The sequence below is a fragment of the Scyliorhinus torazame genome, chromosome 12, assembly GCF_047496885.1.
Source record: "Scyliorhinus torazame isolate Kashiwa2021f chromosome 12, sScyTor2.1, whole genome shotgun sequence".
NCBI classification, from domain to species: Eukaryota; Metazoa; Chordata; class Chondrichthyes; order Carcharhiniformes; family Scyliorhinidae; genus Scyliorhinus; species Scyliorhinus torazame.
Genome location: NC_092718.1, coordinates 168,922,797 through 168,947,166, shown reverse-complemented (window position 1 = coordinate 168,947,166; position 24,370 = coordinate 168,922,797). Strand labels below are relative to the sequence as shown.

At 48.6% G+C, this 24,370-nt stretch overlaps 1 protein-coding gene across 6 annotated transcripts in view; it reads left to right on the top strand.

Annotated features, from left to right (window-relative positions):
* The window catches only part of LOC140386725 (septin-4-like), a 222,611-nt gene that overhangs the window by 109,898 nt on the left and 88,343 nt on the right, over nt 1-24,370 (top strand). For all 6 annotated transcript variants that reach the window (XM_072469341.1, XM_072469338.1, XM_072469339.1 and 3 more), the window contains one exon: nt 9,249-9,383. In XM_072469341.1, coding sequence (XP_072325442.1) covers nt 9,249-9,383 — 135 coding nt within the window. The remainder of the gene's footprint in view (nt 1-9,248; nt 9,384-24,370) is intronic.

Sequence of the window (24,370 nt, the reverse complement as noted above, 5' to 3'; positions counted from 1 at the left end):
TGGACATTGTCCATTTCACGCCGGAGAATTCTGCAGCCGGCGTCGGAGCGGCGGGGTGGGATTAACGCCCTCCCCCCCCCCTCGGCAATTCTCCGACCTGGCGGGGTGTCGGAGAATCACGGCCTATATCTTTGGAGCAGTCTTCACCTGAGCCAATCAGGGACCAATGTTCTGACGACTTGTTCAACTCGGATAATAGAGAGGGCTTTAAACTGAATTGTGGAGGCAAGGGGTCAGGTGAGGGAAGATGTGATAAATCAAAGAGAGAGGGGAAGGCAAGAGAGTAAGGTAGCAACAAGGAAATTGATGATCTGAGTGTCAGGAAGGGAAAGAGCATACAAACTGAAGAATGCATCAGCAGATAAGGTAGAGATTGCAAAGATAATACAAAGATAGAATTAAAGGAATTCTTTCTGATGCACACAGTATTCATAACAAGGTAGCTGAATTCATGGCACAAATTAAAGTAAACAGGCATGATTTAATTGCCATTAGAGTGATGTGACTGCAGGGTGACCAAGGCTGGGAACTGAATATTCAAGGATATTCAACATTTCGGAAAGATAAGCAAAAAACATAAGGAGGTGGGGTAGCACTGTTAATAAAGGATGAGATCTGTGCTTTAGTGAGAAAGGATCTTGGATCAAGATGTGGAATCAGTTTGGGTGGAGCTTAAAAAAAACAGCAAGTAGCAGCAAACATTGGTAGGTGTTGTTTATAGACTACTAAACAGTAGTTTGGTGCGTGGTATAAATCTGGAAATTAGAGGTGAATGTAGCAAGGGTAATACAGTAGTTAAGGGGGACTTCATCCTACGAAAAGACTGGGTAAATCTAATTAGCACTAATGCTTTAGAAGCTGAATTCCTGAAATAGGTACAAGATGCTTTTCTAGGATAGTATATTGAGGAACCAACTACAGAATAGACTATTTTAGATGTATCATCAATGACAAAGGGACAATTCATCATCTAATTGTAAAGTAACGTCCAGGGAAGAGTGATCATAATATGATAGAATTTAACATGAAGTTTGAAAGTGATGTAGTCCAATTCAAATGAGGGTCGTAAATCTAAACAAATATATCTACAAAGGTATGAGGGGAAAGTTGGCTGTAGATAGAGAAACTACATTAAAAGGTATGACAGTAAACAGGCAATCACCAACATTTAAATAATCAGTACATGATTCACAACAAATTTATATTCCTTTTGAAGCACAAAAAAACAGCAGCAATGGCAATTCAACTGTGACTAATAAAGGAAGCTAAAGGATTAGATTAAAGGAGATGCTTCTAAGGTTGCCAAAGCGCACTAAGCCTGGGGATTGGGAGCATTTTAGAATTCAGCAAAGGTGAAAAAAGAAACTGATAAAGAGAGAGAAACGAGAATATGAATGTAAACTAGTGAGAAACATAAAAACAAACGATAATTGCTTTTTTCAGTATATAAAAAGGAAAGGATTAGCAAAGGCAGAGACGGGATAATTTATAATGGGGAATAATGAAATGGCAGAGAAACTAAACAAATATCTTGTGCCTGTCTTCATGGAAGAAGACACAAAAAAGCCTCCCAGGAATGCTGGAGAACAAAGGTACTCGTGAGAGTGAGAAAAAAATTAGCACTGGTAAAAACGTAGTACTGGAGAATGTTTTCATAAATATCTTTATTGAAGTTTACATTTGTACACTGTACAGGAGATGATTAAAATGGTTATTATTTACTATTTACATGCCATTCCTTTTTTGGCCCCCCCACCCCCACTCTCCGGCTCCCCACCTCCCCTTCCCTACTATTTTCGGGCCCTGTCTTAGGCCCTTTCCTTCGCTGTAGATGGATCATTTATCCCTCATTTTTCTCTTACGTTTTGTGGGGGATGCCTCCGGCCCACTCATTGGTTTCTCCCTGGGTACCATCCTGGTGTTCCCTTGGGTCTCTCCCCGTTGCCCCCCCCCCCACCCCCCAGCTTGTTCCTGTCTGCTTTGTGTGGCCCTGGTGGGTTCCCATGCGTTCCCCCCCGTCCCCCTCCCTTTCGTCCCATTATTGGCTTCAAACAGGTCCTGGAACGGGCTGATGAATGGCCCCCATGCTTTGTGGTAGCCATTGTCCGACCCACAGATGGTGTATTTGATTTTCTCCAGATGGAGACATTCTGACAGGTCTGCCAGCCAGTCTACAGCTGTGGGTGGTGCTGCTAATCGCCAGCTGAGCAGGATTCTCCGGCTGGCGATTAGGGAAGCAAAGTTAAGGGCCTCGGCCCTCTTCCCCACTTGAGGTTCTGGCTGGTCCGATACCCGAACACTGCTACTCTCGGGCACGGCTCCACCCTTACCTCCACAACCCTGGACATCACCTTGAAGATGGCTGTCCAAAACTCGACAAGCCTGGGGCACACCCGGAACATGTGGGCGTGGTTGGATGAGCCGCACTGCCAATTGTCCTCCACCTCGGGAAAGAACCTGTTCATTCGAGTTCTGGTTAGGTGTGCTCTGTGCACCACTTTAAACTGTGTGAGGCTTAGCCTTGGGCAGGAGGAGGTGGAGTTGACCCTGCTCCGTGCTTCGCTCCAGCCCCCACCTTACTTCCCATCCCTAGTTCTTCTTCCCACTTCTGTCTTGCTCCATCTGTCTTACTCTCGTCCTTCTAAAAGTCGTACGTATATGTCCCCACAGTTCCCTTTTTCCATTCTGTCCATGTCCAATAGCTCCTCTAATATTGTGTCTCTTGGGCCTATAGGATACTCGTCTCCCTGTGGAGAAAGATTTTGACTTGTAAATGTTGGAGTTCCTGTCCATTTGGTAGTTCCAATCTCTCCATCAACTCTCCTAAGGTCGCAAGTCTGTCCCCCGTGTAGACGACCCTGATTGCTAGCGTTCCCTGTCCTATTTCCACCTCTTAAAGGTGCCATCTAGCTTGGCTGGTGGGAACCTATGGATGCCACAGATCGAAGCTATGGTGGGCACCTCGGTTAAGCCAAAGTGTTGTCTCATCCAGTTCCAAGTTCTTTGTGTTGCTGCCATTACTGGGATGGATGTGCGTTTTGCCGGCGAGGATGGGAATGCTGTTGTGGCGAGGGCTTGGAGGGTCATTCCGTGCAGGAGAACTCCTCCAACCTCACCCATTCTGTACTCTGTTTCCTTACCCATCCTTTCACACTCTCGCCTGCGGCTGCCCAGTGGTAGTATAGCAAGTACAGGAGGGCTAGGCCTCCCATGCTTCATCTCCTCTGCCGTGTTGTCTTAGGGATTCTTCGATTCTTCCCCCCCTCCAACCCCCACACACAGAATACAAACACCATAATAATTGTATCTATTCTTTGGAAAGAGGCCTTGGGGATGAAGATCAGTCTGAATCTAAACAAGAGGAGGAACCTTGGCAGTATGTGCATCTTGATCATCTTCACCCACTCTGCCAGGGAAAGCGGGAGTGCATCCCATCTCTGCAGGTCGTTTTTAAATTCCTCCTCCAGACTGGTCAGATTCCACTTGTGGATCCTTGTACAGTCATGGGTGGGCTATCTGGATCTCCAGGTAGTTAAATTTGTTTTGGGCTATTTTAAATGGGAGACCTTCCAGCTCTGTTCCTCCCCCATTCGGGTTCATCGAGAAAACCTCACTCTTGCCCTGGTTGGGTTTCTAGCCCAAGAAGGCCCTGAACTCTTCCAGGTGTTTCATGATTTCTTTCAACTCGTTCTGCGGATCCGAGATGTAGAGGAGCAGATCATCCACATAGAGTGAGACTCTGCTCTCTGCCTCCTCTTCAGTTGCCCTTCCAGCCTCTCGCGTATTGCAGAGCGATCGCCAGGAGTTCAATTGCCAGGGTGAACAGGAGCAGGGACAGTGGGCATCCCTGCCTTGTGCCTCTGTGCAGCTGGAAGTATTCAGAACTGGCGGTGTTGCTCTGAATGCTCGCCTTGTGGTCATTGTATAGGAGTCTCACCCACAAGGTGAATCCTGTCCCCAGCCCAAACCACTCCATTACCTCAAGAGGTATTTCCATTCGACTCTGTCGAAGGTCTTTTCTGCGTTCAGGGAGATGACCACCTCTGATGTTCTCTACCCGGATGGGGTCATGGAGGACCTTCTAATAACACAGAGAGAAGGCTGGCTGCCTACTGGCTCACCAGCTGAGAAAACAGGCAGCCACAAGGGAAATATCTCAGAGGTGGACTGGTAGCTGAACCAAAACAATGTCAACCAAGCATTTGAGGCTTTCTACAGGGGACTCTAAACCTCTGAGCCCCCCGACGGGGACTCGGGGATGAGTATCACATTCAACAGCCATCTGATGTTCACAGTTAGCTGTCTATCCATGACAAAGCCCGTCTGTTGGTATGCAGTTCTCCAGTCCCTTGGCCAGGACTTTCACGAGTATTTTCGGATCTACGTTAAGGAGCGAAATGGGTCTATATGATCCGCATTCCGGCATTGCTTTGTCTTTTTTAGGTGTCAGTGATCTGGTGGCCTGTGTTAGCATTGGAGGCATGGTGCCCCTTGCTAGCGAGTCTGTGAACATTTCCCTTAGGTGCAGGGCAAGAGCTGGTGCAAATTTTTTGTAGAAGTCAGCCGGGGACTTGTCCGGTCTCAGCACCTTCCCCGCCTGCATAGAGTTGATACTCCCCATGACCTCACCCAGTCCTACTGGTGCTTCCTGGTCCCTCCGTCTATCATCCCCCACGACTGGCATCTCCAGCCCATCGAGGAACTGTTTCATCCCCGAGTCCCCGTCGGGCTGCTCAGAGGTTTACAGTTTAGCCATCTGGGATGGCCACTTACAACCAGGAACAGGGAAGGTCGCAAAGCATAGCGGGAAAAATGGACGATGCGAGATTCAGGCCGACTCAGGGCCTGAATGTATATTTGCGAGTGAGGAATCCAGACGGTATCGAAACCCCCAACCGATTAGCATTTTCATGGCCCATCTCCGCCAGACAAAGGACTGATACTTGAGCGACTGATACAACCCCAGACATGTATTCGGGAAGCGTAAACAACAGGGTCAATGACCGCTTAGGACACGCCCAGCCATCAAGGCACCCGCCCCTTTATTGGTTTGAATCGAACCCAGTGATCAGGAATTACCCAATTAGTGGGGTCCAAACTGAAGGACCGCCCAAAAGAACGTGAAAACCCCCGAGGATAAAAAGAGAGACCACCATGTGTTCGTCCTCTCTTGGACCTGGCGCCCCGGCAACGTCCATCTCCAATTGCAGCACCACCAGAAGCAAGTTCAAGTTCAACGCTCGCTACCAGACGGATGAGCCCAGCTGAGCAGCAGTTACTTCTCCAGTCTCGATAGATCCAGAATCGGACAGCGGCCACTGTTCCTCTGACCTAAGCCGGGTGCCTGAAGTTAAGTACAGGTTGTCTTAGTCGATAGGTATAGTTAACGAATCGTGTTTATGTTGCATGACTAATTGTGTGTAAATAAAGTACCCTTGACCTTGAACTAACTAACTGGTGTTTGGCTCTTTGATCGATAGCCGGTTGAACCTTGTGGTGGTATCATTTGATACCTGCCGACTCTGAGCAATATAGTACAGATATCTAAAGGAAGGAGGGCAACCTCACTGACTGCCATATTTACAGTAGGTAAAAAAAGGCAACAACAGTCCCCTGTAGAAGGCCTCAAATGCTTGGTTGACCTTTGTTTGGTTCAGCTACCAGTCCATCTCTGGGCTATTTCCCTTGTGGCTGCCTGCTTTCTCAGCGGGTGAGCCAGTAGGCAGCCAGCTTTCTCTCCCTGTTCTTAGAAGGTCCTCTTGTGTTTGGCAGAGTTGGTGCACTGCTTTCCTAGTGGATAGCAGGTTAAAGAACATTTGTAGCTTTTTCCTCTCGCCAGAAGATCTACAGTTGGGTCCTCGGAGTACTTTCTGTCCACCTCCAAGATGGAGGTCCTCTCTTCCCTGTCTCTACAAGCCTTGTAGGATATAGTCACTCCACTGATCACCACCTTCAATGCGTCCCAGAATGTAGCTTGTGAGACTGCCCCATTCTGGTGTCTAGTGATGTACCTGCCTGTGGCCTGTGATGTTTTCTGTCAAAAGACCTTGTCAGCCAAGAGGTCCGTGTCCAACCTCCATGTGAGGCATTGGGCACGGCCTGTCTCCAACCTCACATCCGTGTAATGTGGGGCAAGGTCGGAGATGACTATCGTGGAATATTCCGCTCTATTTCTGGAAGCATCGATTTCCTCACTGCAAAGAAGTCGATCCGAGTATATACCTTGTGTGCCGGTGAGAAGAATGAGAATTCCAGATCTCCTGGATGCAGGAACCACCATGGAGCCACTGCCTCCATCTGCTCCATGAACGTTCCCGGTTCCCTAGCCATGCCTGTTTTTTTCCCCGTTGTGGGGTTTGATCAGTCCGTCAATGGGTCCTGTACACAGTTGAAGTCCCCTCCCCCCCATGATCAGTCAGTGTGTGTCGATGTTGGAGGTTTCCACCATGGTCTTTATAAAATCCGTGTCGCCACAGTTGGGTGCGTATACATCTACCAGGACTACCGGTGCCCCATCTAGGACATCGCTGACCATGATGTACTGTCCCCCTTGGTCCCTTTGTTCAGGGGTTCTCCAAGGTGACTGCTTATGGTGCCATCTTGTTCCTTCAACCCGAACCTTACCTGCTGAAGATAATCTGAAACCCTTCCCTTCTTTCTCAGTGTTCCCCCCCTAACCCCCCTTCCCCCTCTGTCCTTCTTTTTAACCCCTCTCCCCCTTGTGTCCCCCTCCCTATTTCCTCCCTTACTTTCCCCATCCCTGTCCTTGTGGTTCTCCCCCCCCCCCCCACCCTCGCCTCCTTACCAGCCGCTCCCTCCCCATCGGGAGGTGCAACGTGGCCCCCCCTTGCTTTCATGCTTGCAGTGCTAGCTTTGTGGTGGCCCCCCTCCCAGGGCTGATATCACTCCTTTCCTATGCCTGATCACCAGCTGTTCTCTCTGTGTCCTCTTCACCTTTTCCTGCGCTCCGCTGCCCTCACCCTCTCCTGTGAGCTGGTGCTTTTACTCAATGCGAGGCAGTGCTGCCCCACGCAACCATTGTTCAAGTCCATCACTTTTCTTTCCCTTTTCTTTCTCTGCCTCTTCCTCAACACTGCCTTGTCTGCCCCTTGTCCAGGCCATTCGACCGCACGAACCCGTCTGCCTCTGCCGGCGTGTTAAAATAATGTTCCTTATTTTGGAATGTAACCCAGAGCCTGGCAGGGAATAGCATTCCAGATTTTGCTCCCCTTTTTTACAGGACCAGTTTTGCATGGTTGAACTCGGCCCTGCGCTTTGCCACGTCTTCCCCAATGTTCTGGTACACTCATATTCTGCGTCCTTCCCAGCTGCTCGCCTTTGTCTATCTTGCCCACCGCAGGATCTTCTCCCGATCCTGGTATTGGTGTAGTCTGCTGATTGTCGCCCTTGGCTGCTCCCCAGCCTTGGGCTTCAGTCGGAGTGACCTGTCGGCCCTGTCGATCTCCAGCAGCTTGGGGAAGCTGTCCCTCCCAACCAGGTTGCCCAGCATCTGAGCCACATAGTCTGTCGGGTCTCTGCCCTCGATCCCCTTTTGGCAGGCCCACTATTCAGATGTTTTTGTGCAGAGACCATTTCTCCTGATCCTCGACTTACCCCTTCAGGCTCCACCTGGATCTCGACATTAAACGCCTCTCTCATTGACGTCAATTCCTTCGTCAGTAATTTCTTCCATCCATTTCCAGACAGGTGTTTTTTGGGTCGTCGGTCTCCCTCTCTCACGGGTGGCCAGGGACCGCTCACCTCGAGGGTCCGCCGACCCGCTCGCTCGCTGCTCCTGACCTTTACCTCTGCTTCTACCTTCTCTGCAACCTCTTGAGCTCTCATTCGCTGCCATACTGCACCTTTCCTCTTCCTTTCTTGTTTGTGGGTAATATGAGTCTGAATTTTCAGGCTAAATTCGTCCAAAAGTGCCTACTTTATTGTGTTCTGGAGGAGAGCCACCTGATATGCGACTGCTCAGCACATCCCAGTCACCGGAAGTCCAGTACTGGAGTAATTAATGGGACCGAAAGTTGATAAATCACCTGGACCTGATGATCTCCATCCCAGAGGATGGAAAGAGGTAGCTGTAGAAATAGTGGATGCATTGGTCATCCTCTTCAAAAATTCTATAGATTCTGGAACGGTTCCTGCAGACTGGGAGATAGCAAACGTCACTGTCACTCCATTATTGCAGAAAGGAGGGAGAAAGAAAAAGGGGAAACTACAGACCTGTTAGTCTGACACTAGTAGTTGGAAAAATGTTACAATCTATTGGAAAGGAACCAAATGTAATATTTCCAAAACTAGGTGGGAATGTGAGTTGTGAGGAGGGTGTGAAGAGGTTTCTCCGAGATTTAAACAGGGCTCGACGGGTTAGATGCAGGAAATAGGGGTTTCCCCTGGCTGGGGATCAAGAATCTGGGGACACAGCCTCAGAGATAGAGGGCAGACCATTTAGGACTGAGATGAGAAGGAATCTATTCTCTCCAAGGGTGATAAATCTTTGCAATTCTCTATCCCAGAGGACTCTGGAGGCCCAATCATTGAGTATATTCAAGACAGGTATTTCCAGATATTAAAAGATGTCATGAGATGTGGGGCTAGTGTGGGAAAATGGCATTGTGGTGGAAAACCCGTCTTCATCAAATTGAATGGCAGAGCAGGTTTGAGAGGCCGAATTGCCTACTCCTGCTCCAGTTCCTATGTTCCCACTGCAGTGTTACTGTGATACCCTCCCTTATGAATGATGTCTCTTCGCCCCCTGGTGGGTTGTTGATACTCTCATTACTCTTACCCCTCTTATATAACTGGCCATTGCCCAAGCTTGTTTTATTGTTCACATTCCTGTTGCTGCTGCATCCCCACACATACGTGATAGATTCATCTCCGGCACCTCAGAAAAGTTGCATTATTAATACCTTTGGCACTGAGCCACTGATCTGCCAACTTCCCCCAGGCCTTTCGAGTTTCTTTGTTGCAATGACCCAGAAGCATTGACCTTCATCACCCTCAATGTCACAGTGCTATCAGCATCCTATCCCGGTACCATCAGATCGATTGCCATTGCCCTTCCCCGCTGGAATAGTGACACGTCAGGTCTCTTCGAGAGCATGGTGCTGCTCACATAACTCTGCATCATGGGAGAATAGTCGTTGCTTTTCTTCACCCTCCATTTTTAATGAAGTGTACCTGTGGGGTTTTCCCATGTGAAGCATTTTGTGAATTTTGTTTGTGCTTTTCCTCAGCTGGAAGCAGGTCGCGGATTACTTGGATCAGCAGTTTGAGCAGTACTTCCGTGACGAGAGTGGTCTGAACAGGAAAAACATTGCAGACAACCGAATTCACTGCTGCCTTTACTTTATATCTCCTTTTGGACATGGGTAAGCAGAAAACCTTTAACTGCAGATTGGATGCTGCTTGGTCCAGTTGCTCGCCGATTTGCTCCCCATTTGGAAGCTCTGTGAACGTTATACCCTGCACACTGAGATGTAACAGGATTACTTTCCTATTTCGACCACGCAAGGGAAAATTTTCTGAGAGTCTACACCCACCAGGAATCTCATTTGACCAAATACCAATCAGGCACATAGGGCAGAGTGGCTGATGTGCAATGCTCCCAATTGACCTGTTACGTGCTTAAATGGACAGAAAAACAACTTGGGCTGAATTTTCTTCTGGTTGGAGACATGCACTTTGAGGTATGAGGAGAGAGAGAAGCTTTGATTTTCTGTTGGAGGAAATCCAATTTTCCTCCACATTCTCGACACTAATCATTTTCCATTGGCCTTTGTGGTAGGCCGGGAATGGCTAATGTACAAAATAGAACATAGAACATAGAACATTACAGCGCAGTACAGGCCCTTCGGCCCTCGATGTTGCGCCGACCTGTGAAACCACTCTAAAGCCCATCTACACTATTACCTTATCATCCATATGTCTATCCAATGACCATTTGAATGCCCTTAGTGTTGGCGAGTCCGCTACTGTTGCGGGCAGGGCATTCCACGCCCTTACTACTCTCTGAGTAAAGATCCTACCTCTGACATCTGTCCTATATCTATCTCCCCTCAATTTAAAGGTATGTCCCGTCGTGCTAGGCATCACCATCCGAGGAAAAAGGCTCTCACTGTCCACCCTATCCAATCCTCTGATCATCTTGTGTGCCTCAATTAAGTCACCTCTTAACCTTCTTCTCTCTAACGAAAACAGCCTCAAGTCCCTCAGCCTTTCCTCATAAGATCTTCCCTCCATACCAGGCAACATTCTGGTAAATCTCCTCTGCACCCTTTCCAATGCTTCCACATCCTTCCTATAATGCGGCGACCAGAATTGCCCGCAATACTCCAAATGCGGCCGCACCAGAGTTTTGTACAGCTGCAACATGACCTCATGGCTCCGAAACTCAATCCCTCTGCCAATAAAAGCTACTTTCAGGGATCTATGTACATGGACACCGAGATATCTCAGCTCATCCACACTGTCAAGAATCTTACCATTAGCCCAGTACTCTGTCTTCCTGTTATTCCTTCCAAAATGAATCACCTCACACTTTTCTGCATTAACTCCATTTGCCACCTCTCAGCCCAGCGCTACAGCTTATCTATGTCCCTCTGTAACTTGTAACCTCCTTCCGCACTATCCACAACTCCACCGACTTTAGTGTCATCTGCAAATTTACTCACCTATCCTTCTACGCCCTCCTCCAGGTCATTTATAGAAATTACAAACAGCAGTGGCCCCAAAACAGATCCTTGTGGTACACCACTAGTAACTGGACTCCAGTCTGAACATTTCCCATCAACCACCACCCTTTGTCTTCTTCCAGCTAGCCAATTTCTGATCCAAACTGCTAAATCACCCTGAATCCCATGCCTCCGTATTTTCTGCAGTAGCCTACCGTGGGGAACCTTATCAAACGCTTTACTGAAATCCATATACACCACATCAACTGCTTTACCCTCATCTACCTGTTTGGTTACCTTCTCAAAGAACTCAATAAGGTTTGTGAGGCACAACCTACCCTTCACAAAACCGTGTTGACTATCTCTAATCAAATTATTCCTTTCCAAATGATTATACATCCTATCTCTTATAAACCTTTCCAAGATTTTTCCCACAACAGAAGTAAGGCTCACTGGTCTATAGTTGCTGGGGTTGTCTCTACTTCCCTTCTTGAACAAGGGGACAACATTTGCTATCCTCCAGTCTTCTGGCACTATTCCTGCAGACAAAGATGACTTAAAGATCAAAGGCTCAGCAATCTCCTCCCTAGCTTCCCAGAGAATCCTAGGATAAATCCCATCCAGCCCAGGGGACTTAACTATTTTCACACTTTCCAGGATTGCTAACACCTCCTCCTTATGAACCTCAAGTCCTTCTAGTCTAGTAGCCTGAATCTCAGTATTCTCCTCGACAACATTATCTTTTTCCTGTGTGAATACTGACGAAAAATATTCATTTAGTACCTCTCCTATCTCCTCGGACTCCACGCACAACTTCCCGCTACTGTCCTTGACTGGCCCTAGTCATTCTTTTATTCCTAACCTATCTATAGAAAACTTTAGGGTTATCCTTGATCCTACCTGCCAAAGACTTCTCATGTCCCCTCCTGGCTCTTCTTAGCTCTCTCTTTAGGTCCTTCCTAGCTAACTTGTAACTCTCGAGCGCCCTAACTGAACCTTCATGTCTCATCTTTACATAAGCCGCCTCCTTCCTCTTGACAAGTACTTTGACTGCTTTAGTAAACCACGGTTCCCTTGCTCGACCACTTCCTCCCTGCCTGACAGGTACATACTTATTAAGGACCTGCAGTAGCTGTTCCTTGAACAAGCTCCACATTTCCATTGTGCCCATCCCCTGCAGTTTTCCTCTCCATCCGATGCATCCTAAGTCTTGCCTCATCGCATCATAATTGCCTTTCCTCCAGATATAACTCTTGCCCTGCGGTATATACCTATCCCTTGCCATCACTAAAGTAAACTTAATCGAATTGTGGTCACTCTCACCAAAGTGCTCACCTATCTCCAAATCTAACACCTGTCCTGGTTCATTACCCAGTACCAAATCCAATACGGCCTCGCCTCTCGTTGGCCTATCTACATACTGTGTCAGGAAACCCTCCTGCACAGATTGGACAAAAACGGACCCATCTAAAGTACTCGAACTATAGTGTTTCCAGTCAATATTTGGAAAGTTAAAGTCCCCCATAATAACTACCCTGTTGCTTTCGCTCCTATCCAGAAGCATCTTTGCAATCCTTTCATCTACATCTCTGGAACTTTTCGGAGGCCTATAGAAAACCCCTAACAGGGTGACCTCTCCTTTCCAGTTTCTAACCTCAGCCCATACTACCTCAGTCGACAAGTCCTCATCAAACGTCCTTTCTGCCACCGTAATACTGTCCTTGACTAACAATGCCACCCCTCCCCCTCTTTTACCACCTTCCCTGAGCTTACTGAAATATCTAAACCCCGGCACCTGCAACAACCATTCCTGTCCCTGCTCGATCCATGTCTCTGAAATGGCCACAACATCAAAGTCCCATGTACCAACCCATGCCGCAGGTTCACCCACCTTATTCCGGATGCTCCTGGCATTGAAGAAGACACACTTTACACCACCTTCCTGCCTGCCGGTACACTCCTGCAACTTTGAAACCTTACTCATGACCTCACTACTCTCAACCTCCTGTATACTGGAGCTACAATGCAGGTTCCCAAGCCCCTGCTGAACTGGTTTAAACCCTCTCGAAGAGCATTAGCAAATTTCCCCCCCAGGATATTGGTACCCTCTGGTCCAGGTGTAGACCATCCCGTTTGTAGAGGTCCCACTGACCCCAGAATGAGCCCCAATTATCCAGAAATCTGAAACCCTCCCTCCTGCACCATCCCTGTAGCCACGTGTTCAACTTCTCTCTCTCCCTATTCCTCGTCTCGCTAGCACGTGGCACGGGTAACAACCCAGAGATAATAACTCTCTTTGTCCTAGATCTAAGTTTCCACCCTAGCTCCCTGAATTGCTGCCTTACATCCCTATCCCTTTTCCTACCTATGTCGTTGGTACCTCTGTGGACCACGACTTGGTGCTGCTCCCCCTCCCCCTTAAGGATCCCGAAAACACGATCCGAGACAAAATGGGTATGCACGCCTGCAGAGGTCGGGTTCCCTTTTTTAGATGGGGTCGAAAAGCGGATTTCCTCCCGTGCAACACTTTCCTTGGTAGTGCGGGATTTTGGAAGTCCAGTAAAAGCATTCCAGGTTTGACAGTTCATGAAGAAAATGGAAAGCCTGCTGAGGAGTCAGGGAAAAATTATGAAAAGTAAGTGTAAAATGTTTTCACATCTTCAAATGTCATTTTTAGATTCTGTGTTGTAATGTGGATGTGTTTTTAACGCAGTGATTCTTCATAGAGATATGTCCTGCAAAAATAAACAGACCTTACGTTGACCAGTATTGTAATTGTTCGCAAGCATTGCAGTACTTCTCTAATGGAGAAAGTACCATAATGCAGTGAGAAATGTTACAAAACGTCTCATCAGTCTGTGCTGTCATTTTTTGAACTATGATCTAAATTGAGTGACAGCATAGGTGGCACAGTGGCTAGCACTGCTGCCTCACGGCACCGAGGTCCCAGGTCCAATCCCAGCTCTGGGTCACTGTCCGTGTGGAGTTTGCACATTCTCCCCCTGTTTGCATGGGTTTCGCCCCCACAGCCCAAAGATGTGCAGGGTAGGTGGATTGGCCACGCTAAATTGGCCCTTAATTGGAAAAAATGAATTGGGTACTCTAATTAATTTTTTTTTTTTTAATTTTAAAAATAAATTGAGTGACAGCTGGCTTATTTTTTTTTAAACTTCTTTTTAACACTTGGGGAAAAAAATCTAACCACCTGTTCCTGTTGATTCATTGACAGGCACTCTTCTTTGAAATTGAAATGAGCACCTTCTGTCCATTTGAATAGAGAGTGTACTCTATTGTATGTACAGCTGTGCTCATTATAAATATTTGGCTCAGTTTCAAGTGCTGATGGATTTTAACACAGTAGATTTTATATTCACCTGAGCATGAATGACAATTCTAAGAGATTGTAATAACAGATTGTGTTTTTGATGTAGTTCCTGGTTTGTTGACACAAGCTAACAGGATTACAGATATTACAATACTTTTTCTCATGGCAGAATTAATTCAGTGTTCTTCCTCAGTATCCATGATTGGGTGTTTGATGGGGGCTTTTATTTGATGGTGAAAGGTTAATTTTTGTCCAAGGAATGTAAGGTATTTCCATTGATAATACATGGAAACTGAGGATTGTGCAAAATGGACTGGGTGAGTGGCTATTGATGAAACATGGAGGTGCATGAAGGGGGCATGGGGCAGCAGGATTGTGGAAGGGGTTCAGTGAAGGTGAGGTTCATGGGGCCTTTAAACAATATTAGGAGCCATGCTGCTGTACCCGAGAACCGAGGCGGGCCTTCTCACTGGTCTGCCACTATACCCATACTTCTTCTGCATGTGCTTGTAGCTCGAAAACTGCTCTGTGAACACAGACCTTGCGGGGTAAAGACAATTATCTCGTGCAAAGTCGCAAATCAGTTGGGAGTGCCGTTTACGAGTTGTAAAATGGCCTGACTCGCAAAATGTGCTCTCGAGGGGAAAGTCTAGCGCAAGAATGTCGTGAAATGTGATCAGAGATATACTCTCAATTTTCTAACTGGCCCTCCAGTCCAGCAGCAAAACCCATTGGGGGGGGACGTGTCACAGAAAACGTATTCTCTTGTGTAGTCTGAAAGCACTCCCGGGTCAGATATCTATAACCTAGTTACAGAGTTTAAAGCTCATGTGCAGGAAGTTAAAGTGTTTACTTTAACCCAAACCGGTTCACGGCTCGAGAAACGTTCTGCATTGTTTCCCTCCCTCCAGTGCCAAATTGAGCAAAGTTAGAGAATGCCTTACTGCATTCACAACCTGCATTTTACATTCGAGAGCATTTTCCCTCCTCGGTCTGATTTGAGATTTCCTATGTCCCCATCGATAGGGGGCTCTTGTGTTATTTCCAGTGTTGGGTTATCTCTATCCTTATCAGTCCATTTCCAATGGAGGTCCATCTGTTTCTTGCAGGTGTCACTCAGAGCAGCAGTAACAGTTTTATCAGAGTCCTTTCCACACATAACCAGATTCATGTCGCAAAAAACGTTCTAATCATGTCGCTTTCAAGTTTGCTCATTTCACCCATTAAAGTCCTCGGTTCTGTGTTTATGGTTGGATCAGGTTCAGCGCCAATATCCATTCCCCAATCAGGGAGCCAGTTGGCATTCGTTGTCTGTGTTGTGTGAGTGAGTTATTGAGGTGCTGCCATTCTTAGCGAACTGTACTCCAGCATGAATGGAGGCAAACATTGGATGAAACAAACTACAAAAAGAGCTGGAAAGGATAGCAATTGGAGTGAGAATAAGAATTAATTAAGGCCAACTGAATTCTCTGAGTGAGCCTGCTCTGCCAGCAACTTCGCATTTTAAAAGATCGGGATGCCATTTTTAAAGGGCACCCCTGATGCAATGAAAATTATAGATGGATTCCTAGCCTCTAGCCTGCTCTTGTAGCCACAGAATTTATATGGCTAGTACAGCTCAGTTTCTGGTCAATAGGAATCCCAAGGCTGTTGACAGTGAGGGATTCATCATGGTAATACCATTGAACGTCAAAGGGCGATGGTTAAATTCTCTCCTGTTGGAGATAGTCATTGCCTGGCACTTGTGTGGTGCAAATGTTACTTGCTACCTGTCAGCCCAAGCCTGGATGTTGTCCGAGTCTTGCTGTATTTAGATATGGATTGTTTCAATGTCTAAGGAGTCGTCAATGGTGCTAACCATTGTACAATTATCAGTGAGCATCCTCACTTCTGACCTTATGATAGAAGCAAGATCATTGATGAAGCAGCTGAAGATGGTTGGGCCTGGAACACTACCCTGAGGAACTCCTGCAGTGATGTCCTAGAGCAGGGATGATTGACCTCCAACCATCACAACCATCTTCCTTTTTGCCAGGTGTGACTCCAATCAGCGGAGGGTTTTCCTCTTGAGGTCAGGAGCTGAGTGACCCTGACTGAACCCAAACTGAGTGTCAGTGAGCAGGTTATTGCTAAACTAGTGCCGCTTAACAGCATTGTTGATGACACATTCCATCTACTGATGATTGAGAGTAGACTGATGGGGCAGTATTTGGCCGTGTTGAATCTGTCCTGTTTCTTGTGTACACGATATACCTGGGCAATATTCCACATTGCCAGTGTTGGAGGAGGAGACTGAGATGGATCATCCACTCAGCACTTCTGGCTGAAGATTATTGCGAATGCTTCAGCCTTGTCCTTTGCACTGATGTGCTGGGCTTCCCCATCATTGAGGATGGGGATATTTGTGGAGCCACCTCCTCTTGTGAGTTGTTGATTTGTCCACATTCACAACAGGATGTAGAGGAACTGCAGAGCTCAGACCCGATTCATTGGTTGTGGGATCGCTTTTGTTTGCCTAATATTTGCTGCTTAAGCCGTTTGGCACACAAGTATTGTCGCTTCACTAAGTTGATACCTCACTTATAGATGTGCCTGGTGTTGCTCCTCCCATGCCCTCCTGAACTCTTCATTGAACCTGGGTCGGTTATGTTAATTAAAGCCAGGCCGATAAAATTTAAAATGAATATTGCAATTACATTTGCGCATTGAGAATTACTTTTTTTAACAAATGCAATGAATTGTAGTAACTATAAATCTCAAGAATCGAAGCAAATGTACACCCACCATTTTTAAACTGATGAAGAAGACAACAGAATAAAAATAGTTTTCAATGGGTCCAGTTTTCAAATGGACACTAAAACTGGTCCAGTTCAAACTGGTGGTTGGGCAATTTGAACTGGTGCCAGTTAGCCTGTTGAATTGTTTCCAATTGAGCGGCTCAGCTGAATCCAGTTGCGACCAGTTGGACTGGTTAAATTTACTGATCCAACTTATAGAGAATCATAGAAGTTTACAGCATGAAAACAGGCCCTTCAGCCCAACTTGTCTATGCTGCCAGTTTTTAACCACTAAGCCAATCCCAATTGTGCACATTTGGGCCATATCCCTCTATACCCATCTTACCCATATAACTGTCTAAATGCTTTTTAAAAGACATTTAAGGCCAGCCGAGGGTAGGTGACCAACTCTTGGGAAATACAATATAGGAACACTTAAAGTTATAACCCGCATGTGGTTGGGGCAATTAGTCTCCCCGTGAGCCTCATCGAGTATGGACTCCCCAGCTGAGGGCGGGGAACCTATGGACAGGGTAATAGACATTGATATAAAAGTCGGCCAAACTTGGAATCAAAACTTCAGACCCAGCTGGGACCTGAAGAGTATTATACAGTGGCTATTTAGCACAGGGCTAAATCGCTGGCTTTGAAAGCAAACCAAGGCAGGCCAGCAGCACGGTTCAATTCCCATACCAACCTCCCCGAACAGGCGCCGGAATGTGGCGACTAGGGGCTTTTCACAGTAACTTCATTTGAAGCCTACTTGTGACAATAAGTGATTTTCATTTCAGATTATTGCTTTGCAATATGACTAATTTCTCTTTGTCCACTTGCCTCAGACTCATCTGTGGTCACTAAAGTGAGATTGGCAAAGGCCGATTGCGGGCAGGAAAAGTGGCGTATAGCCAGTTGGCGGCAATGCCAGCTTTTCACACCATATAGTGCGGCTCTTACTGTCAGGTTCACTGGCTGTCACCCTCATATTCGCCCTCATTACCTCAGTTCCTTAGTAATCGGGAGCCACATTTAAATGCTGACCCTGTGCACAGCTAGCCCACTTACCACTGGGAAGTCATGGCTGCGAATACTGCCCCCAAAAAGTAGAGGCCCACTGCAATGTGCTGTGCCCATGCTCTGGGTGAAGACCTGCCAGCAAGACCACCAATTCAGCATGGGAGGCAGTGGCAGCAGTGGCCAGCGCTAATGCCCAGCTGAGGACGACAGCCATCCAGTGCCACAAGTGGCTGAATGATCTCCTACGTCCCGGTAGGGTAAGTTACTCTTCTCCTCACTCGCAATTCGCACACTCTAACCCATTATAGAATCACAGACAAATACAGTGCAGAAGAGGCCCTTTGGCCCATCAAGTCTGCACTGACAATGAAAGAAACCTGACCTGCCTACCTAATCCCATTTGCCAGCACTTGGCCCGTAGCCTTCAAAGTTAAGACATGCTAAGTGCTCATCCAGGTACTTTTATGTGAGGCAACCTGCCTCTACCACCCTCTCAGGCAGTGTATTCCAGACCCGTCACCACCCTCTGGGTAAAAATGTTTTTCCTCAAATCCCCCCAAACTCCTGCCCCTCATTCTGGACTTGTGTCCCCTTGTGACTGACCCTTCAACTAAGGGGAACAGCTACTCCCTGTCCATGCCCCACATAACGTTGTACACCTCAATCAGGTTGCCTCTCCGTCTTCTCTGCTCCAGAGAAAACAACCCAAGCCTATCCAACCTATCTTCATAACTATATCCCAGGCAACATTCTGGTGAATCTTCTCTTCACCCCCTCCAGTGCAACCACACCCTTCCTATAATGTGGCAACCAGAATTGTACACACTGTCATGATATTCAAACACACATCACAACACACACATCATGACAGACAGACCAACAGACCAATTAGCACACATAACACGACAGCCAATCACAGACAAGAGCAGACACAGTATAAGACAAGAAGAAACAAGACACCTGCTGGCCAGTCCATCTGGAGACAGGACAAGGCCAGGACCTCATTAACAAGACACTCATACAGTCACCACGTGCTGAGTACCAAGACAGATGTGTAAATAACTAGTTGGAATAAAACTGCGTTGTACCAATCGCAACCGTGTTGGTTCATCCGTACCTCAGAGCACCCAACACCACATGATACCAGTGAGTGAATCGATACTTACTGGCAAATCTGCCATCCTGAGCCATGGACACCCACAATAAACCGCAGCCGTTGCAAGTCGCTGGGAACCTGGGCACCAATTGGAAGCTCTTCAAGCAGCGATTCGAACTGTTCATGCGAGCCAACGAAAAACAGGGCGCCTCGGACGAAACAAAGATTGCCATGCTCCTCACTACCGCAGGTCAGCACGCCATCGATGTATACAACTCCTTGGTGTTCGCGGAAGGCTAGAACAAATCTAAATATGATACGGTCCTCCTCAAGCTCGACCAGCACTTCAACGTTGAGGTCAATGAAAGCTTTGAGAGGTATATCTTTCAGCAGCGCCTACAAGGTAAGGATGAGCTCTTTCAGTCCTTCCTGACGCACCTCCGCATACTCGCGAAGTCCTGCGGTTACGGCACCACCTCAGAGTCCATGATCCGGGACCAGATCGTTTTTGGCGTTGCCTCCAGTGGCCTATGCCAGCAGCTTCTAAAAATTAAAGGCCTGACCTTGGCATCTGCATTGGAAGCCTGTGTCCTGCATGAAAATGCGACCAGCCCAATTTCAGGCGACCGAATCGGCACGGAGGGGGTCCCAAGCGATCGAATCGGCAAGCCAGGCCGCACATGAGGCCGAACGCATCCAGGCAATCGAGTTTCTCCCGGCCCGCGGCCCGGACGAGGGCGGCCGTTTCGCGCGCTTTTTGAGGCCTCCCGCGTTTGTGCGCGCCAAATGCAACGGCAACATTGAGGGACGCACTGCGCAGGCGCGCCTGCGCAAGACCGAACTGCGCATGCGCAGTGGCGTAACGAACGCCATGACGTCATGACGTGCGGCAACTGTGGAGCTGCACATTTAAAAGGGCAATGTCCTGCAAAAACCCGACAATGCCTACGCTGCGGCAAGATAGGCAACTACGCTACCTACTGTCGAGCGGCTCAACCTGTGGATCTTCCACATCTCCGACAACCTTGCAGACACGTGCGGACCATTCAGCCTCCACATCACGACATCCAAACGGACGACACAGATGACCAAGACGCCTTCCGAGTTGCGGTCATTGATGTGAACCAGGTCAACACCATCAATCCGGCCGATGAATGGAGTGCCACCCTGACGGTCAACCGATCGCCGATCACTTTCCGCCTGGACACTGGCGCATCCGCCAACCTCATAGCATGGTCAGCATTCTATGCCATGAAGGTCAGACCACCAATCCAGCCATCCCGGTGCAAGATGGTCGACTACAACGGGAACGTTATCCCGGCCATGGGATCCTGCCAGCTCCAGGTGACACACAAAACACACACGGCCACACTCTCGTTCGAGATAGTTGGCTCATCGAAGGACTCCCTGCTGGGCGCACAGGCATGTAAGGCTCTCCACCTTGTGCAACGAATTCTTTCGCTCTCGCCAGACGACACATCTGACTTCACGGATGCTGAGTTCAACGCACAGCTCCAATCGCTCCTCGCCCACAACCAGGAGGCATTCGAAGGCATGGGAACACTGCCATACACATACCAAATTCGCCTCAAACCGGACGCCATCCCGGTCGTTCACGCACCTTGCAGGGTTCCTGCGCCACTTAAAGACCGCCTCAAGCTGCAGCTGCAGGATCTCCAGAACCAAGGGGTCCTAGCCAGGGTCACGGAGCCCACGCCATGGGTCAGCTCCATGGTGTGTGTCAAGAAGCCCTCTGGCGAGCTCCGCATCTGTATAGACCCCAAAGACCTCAATAATAACATTATGCGGGAACATTATCCCATACCCAAACGGGAGGAGATCACCAGTGAAATGGCCCAAGTGAAGATATTCACGAAACTGGATGCTTCTAAAGGATTTTGGCAGATCCAACTGGACCCGTCCAGCCGAAAGCTCTGTACCTTCAACACCCCTTTCGGCAGATTCTGCTACAACCGGATGCCATTTGGCATCATCTCGGCATCCGAGGTCTTCCACAGAATCATGGAGCAGATGATGGAAGGCATCGAAGGGGTGCGCGTATATGTGGACGATGTCATCATCTGATCCACCACACCGCAGGAGCACATACATCGGCTCCGCATACGGGAAAACGGCCTGCGACACAACCGAGCCAAGTGCGCCTTTGGCCAGACCGAATTGAAGTTCCTGGGGGACCACATTTCCCGGTCAGGGGTCCGTCCGGATGCAGACAAGGTGAGCGCCATCACAGCCATGCCGCAGCCGGCCGACAAGAAGGCTGTCCTACGATTCCTTGGCATGGTCAACTTCCTAGGGAAATCCATTCCCAACCTTGCCTCCCACACAACGACTCTGCGCCACCTCGTCAAAAAATCTACAGAGTTCCAGTGGCAACACACACACCAGCTGGAATGGGAGGAGCTCAAACGCAAACTCACCACGGCACCAGTGTTGGCGTTCTTCGACACGTCTCGTCCCACCAAAATCTCAACTGATGCCAGCCAATCCGGCATTGGAGCAGTGCTCCAATGACACGTCGTCATGGGCCCCGGTTGCCTATGCATCGCGGGCCATGACCCCCACAGAGCAGCGCTACGCGCAAATCGAAGAAGAATGCCTGGGCTTGCTAACCGGTTCAGACAAGTTCCACGATTATGTCTATGGTCTTCCACGGTTCACGGTCGAAACTGACCACCGCCCCCTGGTCAGCATAATAAACAAGGACCTGAACGAGATGACCCCTCGCCTCCAGCGCATCCTACTTAAACTCAGGAGGTATGACTTCCAACTGGTCTACACTCCAGGGAAGGACCTCATCGTGGCGGATGCCCTATCCAGAGCAGTGAGCACGCCGCCAGATGCGGAGGGGTTCGTATGTCAGGTCGAGGCACAGGTGGCCTTGACAGCGGCAAATCTGCCGGCTGACGACTCCAGTCTGGCCCGCATCCGCCGAGAGACAGCGGCCGACCCCCTTTTACAGCGAGTGATGCGCCACATGACGGGAGGATGGCTCAAAGGGCAGTGCCCGCAGTTCTATAATGTACGAGACGACCCAGCCATCATTGATGGGATCCTTCTGAAGCTGGACAGGATTGTCATTCCGCACAGTATGCGCCAGCTGGTTCTCGATCAAATACACGAAGGCCACTTGGGGGTCGAGAAGTGCAGACGGAGGGCCCGAGAGGCGGTATACTGGCCGGGCATCAGTGACGATATTGCCAACATGGTGATCAACTGTACAACCTGCCAAAGGTTTCAGCCGGCGCAACCTCCTGAGACGCTTCTGCCCCATGAGCTGGTGACGTCCCCCTGGGCGAAGGTGGGTGTCGACCTATTTCACACGCTTGGCATGGACTATGTTATCATCATGGACTACTTCTCCAATTACCCAGAAGTCATACGCCTGCACGATCTGACGTCGTCTGCTGTCATCAGGGCCTGCAAAGGCACCTTTGCTCGCCACGGCATTCCGATGACTGTCATGTCAGACAATGGGCCCTCTTTTGCCAGCCATGAATGGTCGTCCTTTGCGGCCTCGTATGGCTTCACACACATGACGTCCAGCCCTCTGCACCCCCAGTCCAGTGGAAAGGCGGAGAAGGGCGTTCACATTGCCAAGCGGCTCCTCTGCAAGGCTGCTGCTGCCGGATCGGACTTTCACCTCGCCCTGCTGGCCTATCGCTCGGCCCCACTAGCCACGGGTCTCTCGCCAGCACAGCTGCTGATGGGTCGCGCCCTCAGAACCACTGTGCCTTCCATCCTGGCACCAATAATAGACCATGCTCCGGTACTGCATAGGATGCAACTGCAGCACGGTCGCCAGAAGAGATTGTACGACACAAGGGCAACTGATCTTCCCTCCCTGGTCCCTGGAGACAACGTCCGCATCCACCTACCAGACGGTGGCTGGTCAGCACCTGCCGAAGTTCTCCGACGCGTGGCTCCCCGCTCGTTCCTGGTACGCATGCCGGATGGATCCATGCGTAGGCGCAATCGGCGAGCCCTTCGCCTACTTCCATGCTCGCAACGGAACCATACATAGACGCCGTGTCCTCCACTGGTTCCTGATAGCGACTTCGTGGAGCTGCCTATACCATGCCCCTTCTATCACCATCTGTGGCCAGGCTCGCACCTCAGCCGGTGGTTCTCGACCCACCCTTGAGGCGGTCAACCCGAATTCATCGCCCACCTACTAGACTGGACTTATGAGATTGTTCACACGTCAAGTTTTAGCAACTACTGTATTGTAACATGTCACTGTTTTATCGTTCCAGGTCTCGTTTGATCGGACCACATTTCAACGTTCTTCTTCTTTTGTTATGATACAACCTCGTTAGCATGCCACACCTGACATTGCCCCTTGTATATAGTTACGCCACATGTACATGCTGTAAATATCACGCACACACACCTTTAGCTGCACTCAGGACACATTCATATTTATAACCACGTAGGCACATAATCTTGTAAAAAAGGGGGGATGTCATGATATTCAAACACACATCACAACACACACATCATGATAGACAGACCAACAGACCAATTAGCACACACAACACGACAGCCAATCACAGACAAGAGCAGACACAGTATAAGACGAGAAACACGACACCTGCTGGCCAGTCCATCTGGAGACAGGACAAGGCCAGGACCTCATTAACAAGACACTCATACAGTCACCACGTGCTGAGTACCAAGACAGATGTGTAAATAACTAGTTGGAATAAAACTGCGTTGTACCAATCGCAACCGTGTTGGTTCATCTGTACCTCAGAGCACCCAACACCACACACACTACTCCAACTGTGGCCTCACCAAAGTTCAATACAACTCCAACATGACCTCCCTGCTTTTGTAATCTATGCCTCGATTGATAAACACAAGTGTCCCATATGCCTTTTTCACCACCCTATTAACCTGTCCTCCCTCCTTCAGAGATCTATAGGCAAGCACGCCAACCTCTCTTTGTTCCTCGGGACTTCTCACTGCCAAGGAATACTTCCTTGTTCAAATTACTCCTTCCTAAGTGTATCATCTCACATTTTTCAGGGTTAAATTCCATCTTCCACTCTTCTGCCCATTTGACCATCCTGCCTGTATCTTCCTGTAACCCAAAACAATCAAACTCACTGTTAACCCCCCCCCCCAATCTATGTTGTTTAGAGAAATGATGAATAATAGGGGACCCAGCACAGATCCCTGTGGTATGCCATTGGACACTGGCTTCCAGTCACTAAAGCAGCTGTCTGTCACCCCTTGGTCTCCTACAACCAAGCCAATTTTGGATCCACCTTATCAAATTACCCTGTGTCCCCAGTGCATTTGCTTTCTTTATAAGTCTCCCATGTGGGGACCTTGTCAAAGGCTTTGCTGGAATCTACATCAACTACACAACCTTTATCTATAACCTGGTCACCTCCTCAAAACATTCAATCAAATTTGTGAGGTATGACCTCCCTCTGACAAATCCATG